The sequence below is a fragment of the Notechis scutatus genome, chromosome 14, assembly GCF_049901735.1.
Source record: "Notechis scutatus isolate UNSWTSFEM ecotype Mainland chromosome 14, rNotScu1.2, whole genome shotgun sequence".
Taxonomy (NCBI): Eukaryota; Metazoa; Chordata; class Lepidosauria; order Squamata; family Elapidae; genus Notechis; species Notechis scutatus.
In genome coordinates this window covers 5,325,224-5,341,736 of record NC_142022.1, presented here as the reverse complement: position 1 = coordinate 5,341,736, position 16,513 = coordinate 5,325,224, and the positions used below count along the sequence as shown (strand labels likewise).

The window sequence follows — 16,513 nt, the reverse complement described above, 5'->3', positions numbered from 1 at the left end:
TGAGTTCATACAGTTGGGACTTACAACCTTGACTTAAAACCACCGTTGGGAGCAGAATTTCCACGGTTGAGCAAGGGGCGTTTTTTATGTGAGTTGTGACTGATTTTCCGTTTGTTTTTTTTAAATCATGGTCGTTAAACCAAATCACATCATGCAATTGTTAAGTGAACCTGGCTCCCTTCCCCATTGATTTGGATTGTTAGAGGCCTGCTGGAATGGTCGCAAATGAGGAGCAGCTGTCATAAATACATGTAGATTGCCAAGTACATGAATTTTTTGATCACGTGACTGTGGAGAGGCTGCAAGTCGTAAGTATGAGAAGCAATTGGATGGAAGTCTCTTTTTTTTAGTGTCATTATAAACTTCAAACAGTTGTTTAATGAATGACCGTAGGTCAAGGATTATCTGCACATGTCAATCCAGTAGAATTGGAGGTTGTCATCTCAAGATGTTGTGAGAAACAAACGGTCACTTTAAACTGAATCGTTGTCTATTTTGGGGGCATTGTGTATTACAGAACCCAATCACTTGGGTATTTTCAAATTAAAGGGTTTTTTTCGTTTCAATGTTTAATTTGGATTTATAGGTGCCATTTCCCAGCTAACTATAATTATACTGTCAGTGAGACCCAGTTTAGTCTACTAGTTAAGGCACCAGTCTAGAAACCAGGAGACAGTGAATTCTAGTCCTGCCTTAGGCATGAAAGCCGGCTGGGTAACTTTGGGCAAATCAACAGGAGACGGTGAATTCTAGGCATGGAAACTGAATGAGTGACTTCGGGCCAATCACCAGGAGGCTGGGAGTTCTAGTCCTGCCTTCGGTACAAAAGCCAGTTTGATAATTTAGGGCCAATCACCAGGAGGTGGTGAGTTCTAATCCCGCCTTAGGCATGAAAGCCATCTGGGTGACTTTGGGCCAGTCCCTCTCTCTCTGAGCCTAACCCACCTCACTGGGTTGTTGTTGTTGTGGGGAAAACAGGAGGAGAAAGCTGTGTTGGATATGCTGGCCACTTTGAGTTCTTTGTAAAAACAATGCAGGCAACAAACAAACAAACAAACAAACTTTTCTTTTTCTACTTTCGGCCTCCCCAGCAAGGAAGAGGAACCAATTGATGATATTAAAAATCCGATCAGTTGCAGACAGATTTCAAAACCCATCTCTGGGTTAATCTTGGTTGTTCACCCTTATTTGGAATTTTCTAGTTAGGAAATGCCTCCACTTGGATATGCTGTAAGAAAGCAAGATGATGTTTTGTTGTTTTTAAAAGGAGCTATTACTGAGTTTAATAACATTATCATAATGCATTGGAAATCGTGATGGCTCCTTTGGGGATGTCAGAGCAAGCTTCCGTTTTAACTCCTTCTGTGTTTCGCAGGTTTTCTGGTAGCCTGGGATCTTTTTCTGTCTCTTTGATTTCTGTCATATCCAGCAGAACTGCGCCTGGATGACAAACCTGGTCTTTTCTGCCGTTTTCTCGCTTTTCTCCCTCCGTGTTCCTAAGACAGGACAATTTTAAAAGAGGAAGAAGAATTTAAAGGCGGCGGGGGGGGCAGTTTAAGGCATCCACTTGGCAAAGTAACACAAAATATTGAAAGGTAGTTTGTTGCAGTGGTCAAGACACTAGGCTGGAAACCAGAAGACTGTGAGTTCTAGTGCTGCCTTAGACATAAATACTGACTGGGTGACTTTAGGCCAATCACCAGGAGATGGGGAGTTCTAGTTTAACCTTAGGCATGAAAGCCAGCTGGGTGACTTAGGGCCAATCACCAGGATGTGATGAGTTCTAGTCCCACCTTAGGCAGGGTAGCTTTGGGCCAATCACCAGGAGCCAGGGAGTTCTAGTCCCGCTTTAGGCATGAAAGCCAGCTATGTCAGGGGTCTCCAACCTTGACAACTTTTAAGCCTGGCAGACTTCAACTCCCAGAGTTCCCCAGCCAACTTTGCTGGCTAGGGAATTCTGGGAGTTGAAGTCCACCAGGCTTAAAGTTGCCAAGGTTGGAGACCCCTGAGCTATGTGACTTTGGGCCAATCACCAGGAGATGGCGAGTTAAAGTCTTGCCTTAGGCACAAGGCCAGCTGGGTGACCCTGGGCCAGTCACTTGCTGTCAGCCCTAGGAAGGAGGCGATGGCAAACCACTTTTTGAAAACTCTCACCAAGAAACATTGAACTAAATCAAGGCCCAACGTTGATGGATCCTGGCTTATTAATTCAAAAACGCGCCTTTTGATTCGCTTGATGTCAACTGTCTCCTAAAACAGATCCTTCCCATTTCCCCTCCCCTCCCACCACCCTAATCTAGAAAGAATTTTCAAGAGGCAATTAAGCACCCAACAAACAAGGACCAGCGAGTCCCTATTACAACTGACCTGGTCTCCACGTCTTCTATGGTATCTGGTAGCGGCACATTTAAAGTCTCGGGCAGGAAACAGGCAGCCATCCCAGAGATGATGGGGGCCGTGGCATAGATGACAAGGGGAAGGGATGGAAGATACTCGCCGGTCATCCTCACCAGAGGGGCCACAATCCCTCCGACACGGGCCATGGTGTTTCCAAAGCCCATTCCGGTTTGCCTGATACGCAACAGAGGGAAGGATTCAGTTTTTCTTAGGCTCATCATTCACCCGGGTAGGGGCAACTCAGTTCCCTGGGTGTGGTCGATCTACAACTCCCAATATCCCTTGCACCTGGCCTGGGCACTTGGGAGTTATAGCACACAGTTAGCCCTAGGCTTACAGCCACAATGGAGAGTTGGAAAAATTCGTTGTTAAGCGGTACGGTCGTTAAGCGACCCACACATGACCTTCCTTGCAGCATCCCCATGGTCACATGATTTACGTTCGGACTGCTTGACAACCGACTCGCGCTTATGACGGTTGCGGTGTCCAGGAGTCACCGTGATCACCTTTTGTGAGTTTCGGACAAGCCAAGTTAACGGGAAAGCTCGATTCACTTAACAACCATGTTAGTAATTTAACAGCTGCAGGGATTCACTGAACAGAGTGGCGCAGTGGCCTAGAGGCGGAGCTCTCGCCTCACAATCAGGAGGCTGCGAGTTCAATCCTAGGTAGAGGCAGATATTTCTCCCTCTGGGCACAAGGAGATTATATCTGCCGAACGAAACTCCTCATTGGCAACAGGAAAGGCATCCGGCCATTAAACACTCTGGTAGCTCCATTCATTTGCCCAGACTCCACCCCGCAAGGGATGATGGGGTCATTAAATGAGGATGATGTGTGATTCACTTACCCAATGTGGCAAGAAAAGTTGTGCAAAATGGCGCAAAAACTCCCTTAATAAATGTCTCACTGAACAACATAAATTTTGGGCTCAACGGTGGTCATAAGCGGAGGACTTCCTGTATTCTGAGATTTCCCTCTCTTTAATTCCATGATTATGCTGCAACAAAAGTCATCCTCCCATGTTTTCACAGGCAAATAGACCTTGGTGGGCTGTTTTTAACATTATCCCAGAATATTGCTGAGTGGTACCTGATCACTGTAGGGTAGAGTTCTCCGGTGTATAAGAAGACACAGTTGAAAGATGCGCCTAGACATCCTTTCCCAAAGACAGCAAAGACGGTCCTCAGAATCTGCATATCTAGAGAAGATCAGAAAACCACTGGGTGTTGCTGTGACGTGACTTTGGTTTATTGGCGAAGGTGCCGGATCAGAAACTGGGAGGAGGCGAGTTCTAGTTCAGCACCCTAGTTATATTACTTAGTAGTTATATTACTTTGGAAAGTCCTATGGGTGAATCGGCGCATCCCATACAGCCAGAATATGTCTTCTTGATTTGGACACACATCCAGAAAAATATCATGCTGAATTTTAATCCTAGGTTAGCTGCCCAGAGTTACCGTCGCAACTACTTAACAGTTGAACAATAAACATTGGCTAAAATAAACCAGTGGTTTGAAAGAAATGCAGAATAACATCAGGTGTCCAACCTTGGTAACTTCAAAATTTGTGGATTCTGGGAGTTGAAGTTCACAAGTCTTAAAGTTGCCAAGGTTGGACACCCCTGATATTAACGGCTTTCAGGTTTTGGTTGTGCAAATGCATAAACAGACACTAGATGGCACCAAAACCCAGTTTTTCTCTGTCCCTTAGCTGCCCTCTGCTGGCCTTCAAGGGTGTTGCAAGCTTTCATATTTTTGCCAGAATTATCTTGTGATTTCAGGCTAAGAAGCTGTGTGTGAATCGCGCTGGGATATTTGCCGCAATAATTCCAGGCCATTTGCAGCCTTCAATGTTTGATTGATTCAGAAATAGTGATTAGAACTAAGCGCATATTATCAAAACCTCGCCAGGCAAGTACAGGCCGGCGACTCCTCCGCCTGTCCTACCTTACAGGGTTGTTGTGAAGATAAAACTCAACTGCAACATAATTTTGCTTTGCGGAAATAAAATTATTGGTCGGTCCGTTCCTGGAAACTTACCATGGGACACAAAGATGTTTCCCCCGATGGACAGCCCAGCTAAGATGAGGCTCAACGCCTGAGCGATCCGACGGCCGGAATAGGAGATCACAAGGAAAGCCACCAACTTTGCAGGAATGTCTACCGCACCGAATATCACCTGGATAAGGTAGACGCTGACGCCAAAATTCTGCAGGTCCATCGCCAGACCATAATAGGCAAAGCTGGTGGAGAACCTGGAGCGGCCAATGGATTAATGAAATTAAAATGCCTCTGGTGCTGATTAGTCCTGCTTTAGGCACGAAAGCCGGCTGGGTGACTTTGAACCGAGCACTAGGAGTTTGTGAATTCTAGTCCTGCCTTAGGGTTGAAAGCCAACTGGGTGACTTTGGGCTGAGCCCTAGGAGATTGTGAGTTCTAGTCCTGCCTAGGGATGAAAGCCAACTGATGACTTTGAGTTGAGCCCTAGGAGATTGTAAGTTCTAGTTCTGCCTAGAGATGAAAGCCACTGGGTGACTTTGGGCTGAGCCCTAGGAGATTGTAAGTTCTAGTCCTGCCTAGGGATGAAAGCCAACCGATGACTTTGAACTGAGCCCTAGGAGATTGTGAGTTCTAGTCCTGCCTAGAGATGAAAGCCACTTGATGACTTTGAACTGAGCACTAGGAGATGGTGAGTTCTAGTTGTGCCTTAGGCATGAAAGCCAGCTGGATGACTTTGGGCCAGCTTTTCCAGTCCAACCCACCTCACTGGGTTGTTGTTGTGGGGAAAATATTTCTCCTCTTCTCCTGAAATTGAAGCAAAGAGATCCAGCTTTTGAAATTCCCTGTAGGAAAGGAACTCTGTGAAAATTCTTACAGGCTGTCCTCGACTTACAAACTTTCCATTTATGGACCCCTTCAAAATCACAACAGCGCTGAAAAAAGTAGCTCGCAACCCATTCTCATCCTTATGACCTCGTGGGAATCAAAAAAGTTCGGGTCTTTTGGCAACCAGCACGAATGTACGACGATTGCAGCGTCCTGGAGTCACCGCCATCTGCAACCTTCCCAGCAAGCCCGGGGGAAGCCAGATTCACTTAATGACCATGTAATTCACTTAACAACGGTGGCGATTCACTTAACAACCAGGGCAAAAAAAAAAAAGTAAAATTGGGCTTAACACCTGCCTTGCTTAGCCACAGATATTCTGATCCCAATTGCAGTCCGTAAGTTGAGGACTATCAATATTCACAAAGCAAAGTGAAATTAAAACCTTTGTTTTGCTTTTGCCCTATTTCTCTTTTGGGGGGCATCTTCCTTCCTTCCGCTTGGCTTACCAGACGAAGCAAAGGCACACGGTGATTCGGCGCAGAGATGCCGTGCACACCAAATCAGCCACCGGGAACTTGGCGTTGTTTGAGGAATTATCCGTCTGGAGATTAGCTTTCAAAACCTGGGAAAAAACAGGCCAAAAAAAGAGAAAAGGCTGTTTTGAGCAGGGCAAAGATTCTTTGCCGGAATTTGCAAAGATTAAACAGTCGGTGGGCTAATTTTGATATAGGCTGCCTACTGCCGGGTGCTTGGAACTTCTGGCACGGAGAAAAGTGCAGCATTTCATAGCACAGATGCCTGTGTAACTCCTAATGCAGTGCTTCATCTAATGGGGAATTTCTTTTCTAGAACTGAAATGGAAGGGGGAGGGAAGGGAAGGGGAGGGAAGGGGAGGGGAGGAAAGGAAGGAAAGGAAGGAAGGGGAGGGGAGGAAAGGAAGGAAAGGAAGAAAGGAAGGAAGGGGAGGGGAGGAAAGGAAGGGAAGAAGGGGAGGAAGGAAGGGAAGGGAAGGGGAGGAAAAGGAAGGGAGGGAAGAGAGGAAAGGAAGGGAAGGGAGGAAAGGAAGGGAAGGAAGGAAGGGAAGGGAAGGAAGAGCAGAAGGGAAGGAAGGAAGGGAAGGAAGGGAAGGGAATGAAGGGAAGGGGGAAAGGAAGAGCGGAAAGGAAGGGGAGGAAGGAAGGAAAGGAAGGGAAGGAAGGAAGGGAAGGGAAGGGGAGGAAAAGGAAGGGAGGGAAGGGAGGAAAGGAAGGGAAGGGAGGAAAGGAAGGGAAGGAAGGAAGGGGAGGGGAGGAAAGGAAGGGAAGGAAGGGAAGTGGGGAAAGGAAGAGCGGAAAGGAAGGGGAGGAAGGAAGGAAAGGAAGGGAAGGAAGGAAGGGAAGGGAAGGGGAGGAAAAGGAAGGGAGGGAAGGGAGGAAAGGAAGGGAAGGGGAGGAAAGGAAGGGAGGAAAGGAAGGGAAGGAAGGAAGGGGAGGGGAGGGGAGGAAAAGGAAGGGAGGGAAGGGAGGAAAGGAAGGGAAGGGGAGGAAAGGAAGGGAGGAAAGGAAGGGAAGGAAAGAAGGGGAGGGGAGGAAAGGAAGGGAAGGGGGAAGGAAGAGCGGAAAGGAAGGGGAGGAAGGAAGGGAAGGGAAGGGGAGGAAAAGGAAGGGAGGGAAGGAGGAAAGGAAGGGAAGGGGAGGAAAGGAAGGGAGGAAAGGAAGGGAAGGAAGGAAGGGGAGGGGAGGGAGGAAAAGGAAGGGAGGGAAGGGAGGAAAGGAAGGGAAGGGGAGGAAAGGAAGGGAGGAAAGGAAGGGAAGGAAGGAAGGGGAGGGGAGGGGAGGAAAAGGAAGGGAGGGAAGGGAGGAAAGGAAGGGAAGGGGAGGAAAGGAAGGGAGGAAAGGAAGGGAAGGAAAGAAGGGGAGGGGAGGAAAGGAAGGGAAGGGGGAAGGAAGAGCGGAAAGGAAGGGAAGGAAGGAAGGGAAGGGAAGGGGAGGAAAAGGAAGGGAGGGAAGGGAGGAAAGGAAGGGAAGGGGAGGAAAGGAAGGGAGGAAAGGAAGGGAAGGAAGGAAGGGAGGGGAGGGGAGGAAAAGGAAGGGAGGGAAGGGAGGAAAGGAAGGGAAGGGGAGGAAAGGAAGGGAGGAAAGGAAGGGAAGGAAAGAAGGGGAGGGGAGGAAAGGAAGGGAAGGGGGAAGGAAGAGCGGAAAGGAAGGGGAGGAAGGAAGGAAAAGGAAGGGAGGAAAGAAAGGGAGGGAGGGAGAGACAGACAGACAGACAGTTTGGTCTAGTGGTGAAGGCAACAGGTAGAAACCAGAGAATTCCAGTCCCGTTTTAGGCATGAAAGCCATCTGGGTGACTATGGGCCGGTCCCTCTCTCTCTCTCTCGGCCCAGTCCACTTCACAGGGTTGTTGTTGTGAGGCAAATAACAGAAGGAAGGAGTATTGGATATGTTCATCACCTTGAGTTATTTGTAAAAAAATATTAAAGGTGGAAATTTGAGAATGAGAGGGAAGGAAGGGAGTAAGAATGGGAGGGAAGGGAGTAAAGGAGGGAGAGAGGAAGGGAAGGGAAAAGAAAGGAAAAGAAAGGAAGAAAGGAAAGGGAAGGACCATATGAAGAAAGGGAGGGAAGGAGGAAAAGAGAGGAGGGAGGGAAGAAAGAAGGAAGGAGCAAGGGAGGGGGGAAGAAAAGAGAGAAAGAAGGAAGGAAAGAAGGGAGGGAGGAAGAAAAGTCGATGAATGAAGGAAAGAAAGAAGGGAGGGAGGGAGGGAGGAAGAAAAGACAGAATGAATGAAGGAAAGTAAGAAGGAAGGCAGGGAGGAAGGAAGGAAGGAAAAATGGAAGGAAGGAAGGAAGGAAGGAAGGAAGGAAGGAAGGAAGGAAGGAAGGAAGGAAGGAAGGAAGGAATGGCATTCCCCTCCTGCTTGCCAAGAAAACAACGCAGCCACGTTGCTTTCCGGATTTCATACCTCAAGGCTGAGCTTGTCCTGGCAATCCTTTTTCCCGTTCATCTGAGCAACTTTCTGCAGCTCTTTCAGCGCCTGGTCAAGTTTGCCCACCGTGGCATACCAGCGGGCAGACTCTCTGAACCACCTGCACGAGAGAGAAATGGAAGGGCAGCAGAGACAGATGAGCTCGGCCGAAACAGGCCACAGGTTGGAAGCAGGCATATGGGATGAAGAGAAGCATTGGCATTCAGGTAGTCCTCGACTTACGACCACAGTGCCAATCCCTCTCGCTGAGCGAGGCAGTCGCCACGGGAAATTTTTGTCCCCGTTTTACACCCCTTTCTTGCCACTGTCATTAAGTGAATCACTGCGGCTCTTAAATCAATGACACGGTCGTTAAGTGAATCGGGCTTCCCCATTGACGCGGCTGGTCAGAAGGCTGCCAAGCCGTCATAAACATGAGTCAGTGGCCAGGCGCCTGACGGGGGACACACTGCAGCCAGTATGGAAAACATAAGTCGCTTTTTTTCAGCGCCGTTTCACTTCGAACCGTCTCTAAACGAGTGGTTGTATGTGGAGGACTACGTGCCTATGTGCCTTCGGAGCCCTCTTGGTTCGCCCTCCGCAAACCAGCCCCGGTTTCTCAGGTGGGAAAAATTAATTTCCCACTTTTGCCGTGCAGCGTCTCCGTTTGCAAAGGATGGCAAAGCCACCTACCAGCCGTAGAGGAACATGGCAAAGTAGGGGAGAGACACGGCCAACTGGAGCCAACGCCAATCCCGGATGGCGTACGCCACGCCCGCAAGGATGAACTGTCCAACGCTGTAGCTGTACCCGGTCACCATGCTGACCGTGGCTCGAGAATGCATCGGCGTCCACTCCACAGCTGGAAAAGGAACATGATTTCAGGACAGATGGAGCCTACTTTGGATACCTTAAAGGTCTGAGACCCAACTCTCCGGAGATGGTTCTGACGGTGGGGAAGTTGGAGGCAGATTAGATTGGAGAAAATGGGTCTATATCAGAGTTTCTCAGACTTGGCGACTTTGAGATATGTAGACTTCAACTCCCAAAATTCCCCAGCAATTTCTTGTTGTTTTTTTTTAAGATGGGTGGATTTCAACTCCCAGAATTCCCCAGCCAGCATGATTTAAAATGGGTGGACTTCAACTCCCAGAATTCCCTAGCCAGCATGCTTTAAGAGGGGAGGACTTCAACTCCCAGAATTCCCTAGCCAGCATGCTTTAAGAGGGGAGGACTTCAACTCCCAGAATTCCCTAGCCAGCATGCTTTAAGCTGGATGGATTTCAACTCCCAGAATTCCCCAGCCAGCATGCTTTAAGAGGGGAGGACTTCAACTCCCAGAATTCCCTAGCCAGCATGCTTTAAGCTGGATGGATTTCAACTCCCAGAATTCCCTACAAAGCATGCTTTAAGCTGGATGGATTTCAACTCCCAGAATTCCCCAGCCAGCATGCTTTAAGCTGGATGGACTTCAACTCCCAGAATTCCCCCGCCAGCCTGCTTTAAGAGGGGTGGGCTTCCATTCCCAGAATTCCCTAGCCAGCATGCTTTAAGCTGGATGGACTTCAACTCCCAGAATTCCCCAGCCAGCATGCTTTAAGAGGGGAGGACTTCAACTCCCAGAATTCCCCCGCCATTTTTCAGGAGGCATCAGTGGGAGGGAACTTACACAAAGACACGCAGTTGAGGCCAACTCCGGAAACAGCCATGCCAGTTAGGAAGCGCAAGACACAATAAGCGCTGAAGCTGGGGACGAACGCCGTGCAGGATCCGGACACCGCCATCTGGAAACACGACCAGAGAAGCAAAGCCTTCCGCCCAAATCTACAAGAAGGAAAAATAAATATGTGTGTTTGTGGCATCTCATGCAGGGAGTTTGTGTGTGTGTGTGGCCCGAGGAAGAATAGAAGGGAGACAGATGACCAGAAGAAAGTACAGATAGTCCTCACCTTACGACCATTAATTTAGTGACCATTCAAATGCCATCTCAATGGCGTTGAAAAAAGTGATATAGGACTTGACCTCGTACTTAGGACCAAATGGTCACCTGATCAAAATTTGGATGCTTGGCAACTGACTCATATTTATGTCCTGGGGTCATGTGATCCCCTTTTGAGACCGTCAGACAAGCAAACTCAACGCGGGAAACCAGATTCACTTAACAACCGTGTGACTAATTTAATAATTGCTGTGATTCACTTAACCACGGTGGCGAGAAAGGTCGTAAAATGGAGCAAAACTCACTTAACAACTGTCTTCCTTAGCAATGGAAATTGTAGGCTCTAGGGCGGTCGTCAATCAAGGACTATCTGTGCGGAGTTAGCTCCCTTCAAGACTCAGGATACTTTAAACCCTAATTTTTATTGAAAGTTTAAAAACACAAAGCTAAAACATAAACACGGACTAGGAAAAACATATAAAGGAAAAGTGCAAGAATAGCTGAATATATCTATCTATCTATCTATCTATCTATCTATCTATCTATCTATCTATCTATCTATCTATCATCTATCATCTATCTACCTATCCACCTACATACCTATCTACCCTATTTATCTATCTATCTATCTATCTATCTATCTATCTATCTATCTATCTATCTATCTATCTATCTATCTATCTATCTATCTATCTATCTATCTATCTATCTATCTATCTATCTATCTATCTATCTATCTATCTATCTATCTATCTATCTATCTATCTATCTATCATCTATCTACCTATCCACCTACGTACCTATCTACCCTATCTATCTATCTATCTACTCCATCTACCTACTCTATCTACCTATCTATCTATCTATCTATCTATCTATCTATCTATCTATCTATCTATCTACCTACCTACCTACCTACCTACCTACCTACCTACTCTACCTATCTATCTATCTATCTATCTATCTATCTATCTATCTATCTATCTATCTATCTACTCCATCTACCTACTCCGTCTGTCTGTCTGTCTGTCTGTCTGTCTATCTATCTATCTATCTATCTATCTATCTATCTATCTATCTATCTATCTATCTATCTATCTATCTACCTATCCACCTACGTACCTATCTACCCTATCTATCTATCTATCTATCTATCTATCTACCCTATCTATCTACCTACCCTATTTATCTATCTATCTATCTATCTATCTATCTATCTATCTATCTATCATCTATCATCTATCTACCTATCCACCTACATACCTATCTACCCTATTTATCTATTTATCTATCTATCTATCTATCTATCTATCTATCTATCTATCTATCTATCTATCTATCTATCTATCTATCTACCTATCTATCTATCTATCTATCTATCTACTCTATCTATCTATCTATCTATCTATCTATCTATCATCTATCTATCTATCTATCTATCATCTATCTACCTATCCACCTACGTACCTATCTACCCTATCTATCTATCTATCTACTCCATCTACCTACTCTATCTACCTATCTATCTATCTATCTATCTATCTATCTATCTATCTATCTATCTATCTATCTACCTACCTACCTACCTACCTACCTACCTACCTACCTACTCTATCTATCTATCTATCTATCTATCTATCTATCTATCTATCTATCTATCTATCTATCTACTCCATCTACCTACTCCGTCTGTCTGTCTGTCTGTCTGTCTATCTATCTATCTATCTATCTATCTATCTATCTATCTATCTATCTATCTATCTATCTATCTATCTATCTATCTATCTATCTATCTATCTACCTATCCACCTACGTACCTATCTACCCTATCTATCTATCTATCTATCTATCTATCTATCTATCTATCTATCTATCTATCTATCTATCTATCTATCTATCTATCTATCTATCTACCCTATCTATCTACCTACCCTATTTATCTATCTATCTATCTATCTATCTATCTATCTATCTATCTATCTATCTATCTATCTATCTATCTATCTATCTTATAACTCCCTCATCATTTTGTCCCCAAAACAGGTTTGCTTTAAAAAGTTACTTTCAACAAGAAATCACTGTGGCATTTAGACTGTGAATCAATGTTTGATGGATCTGTTGTGACCTCTACCAACCTTCCAATGATGGTTAAAAGAAGCTGGTTTCTTTTCAAAATGGAAAAAAAATATATCTTCTTCTTACTTGTCAGAGAGGCCCCCGAAGATGATGCCACCCACCAGCACACCGGCCATGTAGATAGACTGAGCCAGCTGCTGGAGGCTCCGGAAATTGCACACCAAGTCCCACTGCAGGGGGATAAGAATATCAGAATCCACAGCGCGGATGGACGTTGACACACACACACACACACACACACACACACACACACACACACGCAACTGACCTGAGAGAGAAGGGCTATAAGGGCCTGTGAAGCTTAGAAGAACATCATTACCAAGACACAAGAACGTAGAAAAGACAGAAGAACAGGCTTGCGGGGGACCTTGGAGGTCATCTAGTCCAACCCCTCATCGAGCAGGCCTCCTTATAAATGAAGTCCTCAACTTAAAACCTTTTTCTGTTTGCTGACTGTTTGAAGTTACCACATTACTGCAAAAAAGTGACTTCTGGCTATTTTGGACATTCCCAACCATTGCAGCATCCCCACCGTCACGGGATCAAAGTTCAAATGCTCGGCAACTGACTCGTATTGATGATGGTTGCAGTGCCCTGGGGGGCGGTGTTCACATGACCACCATTTGCAATCTTCCGGGCAGCAACGTCCACGGAGAAAGCCAGATTCGCTTCCCAACTGGGTTACTAACTTCATAGCGGCAAAGATTCCCTTCACAGCTGTGGTGAGAAAGGGGGTCAAAGGGGGCGAAACTCACTTAACGACTCTCTTGCTCAGCCATGGGAAATGTGGGGCTCAACTGTGGTCGTAAGTCGAGGACTACCTGTATTCTCGGAATCACTGGAAGTTTTCAAAAATAGACCAAATAACCATTTGACTGGGATGGGATTAAGTCTCCTGCTTTGAGCAGGGGGTTGGAATAGAAGACCCCTGAGGTCCCCCCCAGTCCTATGTTCTATGATGCTCAGCACCACACCTGGGAGAGATGGGACTTGGAGTCAGTCTGTCTGTCTGTCTGCCTACCTACCTACCTACCTACCTACCTACCTACCCATCTATCTAGGTACAGATCTATCTATCTATCTATCTATCTATCTATCTATCTATCTATCTATCTATCTATCTATCTATCTATCTATCTATCTATCTATCTAGATACAGATCTATCTACTTACCTACCTACCCATCTATTTAGATACAGATCTATCTAGATACAAATCTATCTATCTATCTAGATATAGATCTATCTACTTACCTACCCATCTATCTAGATACAGATCTATCTATCTAGATACAGATCTATCCATCCATCCATCCATCCATCCATCCATCCATCTATCTTTCTCTCTAGATACAAATCTATCTATCTGTCTATCTAGATACAGATCTATCTACCTACCTACCTACCCATCTATCTAGATACAGATCTATCTATCTAGATAGAGATCTATCTACCTACCTACCCATCTATCTAGATACAGATCTATCTAGATACAGATCCATCCATCCATCCATCCATCCATCCATCCATCCATCCATCCATCCATCCATCCATCCATCCATCCATCCATCCATCCATCCATCTATCTATCTATCTATCTATCTATCTATCTATCTATCTATCTATCTATCTATCTATCTATCTATCTATCCATCTATCTACAGATCTACCTCTCTAGATACAAATCTATCTATCTATCTATCTATCTATCTATCTATCTATCTATCTATCTATCTATCTATCTATCTATCTATCTATCTAGATACAGATCTATCTCTCCAGCCCAGCTGGAGGACCCCAAGAAGGAACCTAGAAATCTTCCACCAGGTCGGTATAAATGAGCATCCTTCTTACCTCGGTTACAATGGTGGATGTGAAGACCGACCCTTCATAGGTCCACCCATCCAGACACGGTTCCTGCTCGGCCTCCGTTGGCTCCCGTCCCGTTGAATTAAACTCCAACAGCTGCCATTGGGGGGTGACAAAACGCCAACACTTTTCTGGCCTCCAGGCCCCATCCTGCGGTACGAACACCCTCAAGAGCGCCTGACAATCTCGATTTCCCGTGGCGTTCCCATTGGCGCACGCCTTGTTCAAGGCGACTCGGCAGTGATGCTCGGGAACCGCAGCGGTAAAATTCTGCAACAGGTTGTGAGCTGCCATCAGGAGCATCGGGAAGCACAACAGGGCCACGTTGAGCCCTTGAAAGCGTCCCATGCCCCCTACTTGATCCAGGAGTTCGGCGAACGCCATGGCGGGCTTTGGTGGTGCGTGGCACGTCGTAGAGGTGCCGAGCTCGGGGGAAATGCCGCACCGATGATGGAGGAGGGACTCTGTTGAAAGCCAAAGTTGGCTTTACCGATGGGGAGATGCCCGTCTTAGCTACTTTGCAGGACTGGAACGAAGACAGAGCGAAGAGAGGACGTGGCGGAGGTTACGCAATGCCAACTGGACTCCTGGCATGCCCATGTGCTCCAGCATTGAAATGCGAACCAGGTCACGGGAGAAAACTCCTCATGGGTCCTGCTGATGGGCAAACAGGATTCAGCAGCTGCCCACTGTGCGTTGTACTTTTGTCATCCTGGGGTGTGTTTTGATTTCACTCCCAATTCTTTCCTGCACCTTTTTAGGAACGAAACGGGGGCAGCTGAGGTGCAGGCATTTGCGTCGTGAGGTTAACTTTGTGGTGGTTTTTTAGGATTGTTTTTGATCAGGGTCAGCTCCCTGCCGAATTAAGCTAGCTTAGCTGCTTTTCTTGGGTTGGGAGGGATGAAAAGAAGGAGAACCAGGAGTTATTTCTTGGGAATGTAGGTAAGATAGCAACGGCGGGGTCAGTCCGGGCCAAGTCGAAGAAAATAAGAATTTTTCTTCTTCTTCTTCTAAGTCGTTGGCATTCAGGGCTCAGAGCCAGCTGCCCAAGAAAGCAAATACACATATTTCTCTCCTTAGGCCCGACATTTCCATTGTTCAGCAAATTCGATGAGTTTTGTCCCATTTTGGCCACAAGTTGTTAAGCAAAATGCAGCTGTTGTTAAGTGAACGATGCGGCCATTAAGCAAATGCAGTGGAGAAGTTTGTGGGTTGTGTTGTAGAAAAACTAACTCTTGACTTCTTCTGGGAAGCAAGCCCTGCCATTAAGCTAGAACATGGCTTATGGGTTGGGCTGAATGTGTTAGGAGAACTCAGTCAATATGGGTTTGCTAGGGATGTAGTCTGGCTTTATTGAATTGTGGGAATCCTCTGTTTGAGGTCTTGGAAAGGCTGAGGATTCAAAAGCGATTGGACTAGATGACCTACAAGGTCCCTTCCAACTCTGCTAATCTGTAATAGGTCCAGAAAGATTCTCCAAACGGAATCTTTGAGGAAAAACAATTGGATTTGGCTAGGAATCAGAAGACTCTGAGTTTTAGTCTCACCTTAGGTATGAAATCCGGCTGGGTGACTTTAGACCAATCACCAGGTGACTGTGAGTTCTAGTCCTACCTCAGGCATGAAAGCCAGCTGGGTGACTTTAGACCAATCACCAGATGACTGTGAGTTCTAGTCCTAACTTAGGCATGAAAGCTAGCTGGGTGATTCTGGGCAAATCACCAGGAGACAGTGAGTTCTAGTCCTGACTGAGGCACAAAAGCCAACTGGATGACTTTTGGCCAATCACTCAATCCAGTCCATGCACATTGCGGGAAAATAGGAAGAGGAAGGAATATTATGTATGTTCATCTCCTTGAGTTATTTACAAAAATGATATAGGTAGGATATGAATGAATGAATGAATGAATGAATGAATGAATGAATGAATGAATGAAGTTTGATATAAACCACTTTGGGGCAGGCTTTGTTTTAAAAGCCCGATCAATTTGAACCTAAGACAATGACAGCCAGTTCAGCCATTCAGTTCCATGCAAAAATGCCACCTTCTGAATCAAAACAACGATTGCAATTGAGCTGACAATTAGAAGTGGCACAGGGGGGCTGATCTCTCCCTCCCCCCATTAAAATGGCTTAACAAGGTCTTGGCAAGCTTAGTTTAACAGAGATTAGAATCAACATTTCCCAAACTATAATTCGCTGTTATATAACTCTCTTGTTTGGGCAGTGAGAGCCAATACTCAGTCTGTGGCCGCCCCAGTTAAAAAGAAAAATCTTTAAAAAAATAATAATAATCTCCCTTGTAACTTGGAATTGTTAAATCGGCTGTTCCTGGAATCGCCACTCACAACAGCAAAGGCAAGGGCAGAACCGCAGATCTGGGAGAGACCTTTGGA

General features: G+C 45.9%; 1 protein-coding gene across 1 annotated transcript; it reads right to left on the bottom strand.

The window, feature by feature from the left end:
• Positions 1-1,294: 1,294 nt before the first annotated feature.
• LOC113427717 (solute carrier family 22 member 6-A-like) lies at positions 1,295-14,632 on the bottom strand. Its single transcript, XM_087943712.1, has 10 exons — positions 14,103-14,632; positions 12,316-12,419; positions 9,844-9,998; positions 8,868-9,036; positions 8,172-8,295; positions 5,735-5,850; positions 4,440-4,654; positions 3,490-3,598; positions 2,368-2,571; positions 1,295-1,496 (listed from the first exon to the last, which is right to left on the bottom strand). Exons 1-10 carry the CDS (start codon positions 14,499-14,501, stop codon positions 1,295-1,297), a joined length of 1,797 nt encoding a protein of 598 aa, XP_087799838.1. The 5' UTR covers positions 14,502-14,632.
• Positions 14,633-16,513: the final 1,881 nt, after the last annotated feature.

Bases quoted from the DNA above. Each gene is read 5' to 3' on its own strand.
- LOC113427717 (XM_087943712.1), bottom strand. From the start codon at position 14,501: ATGGCGTTCGCCGAACTCCTGGATCAAGTAGGGGGCATGGGACGCTTT. The intron at 9,037-9,843 runs GTAAGTTCCCTC...TTCCTTTTCCAG, and splicing joins CCTCAACTGCGTGTCTTTGT to CTGTGGAGTGGACGCCGATG. The intron at 2,572-3,489 runs GTACCACTCAGC...GTTGCGTATCAG, and splicing joins CTCTACCCTACAGTGATCAG to GCAAACCGGAATGGGCTTTG.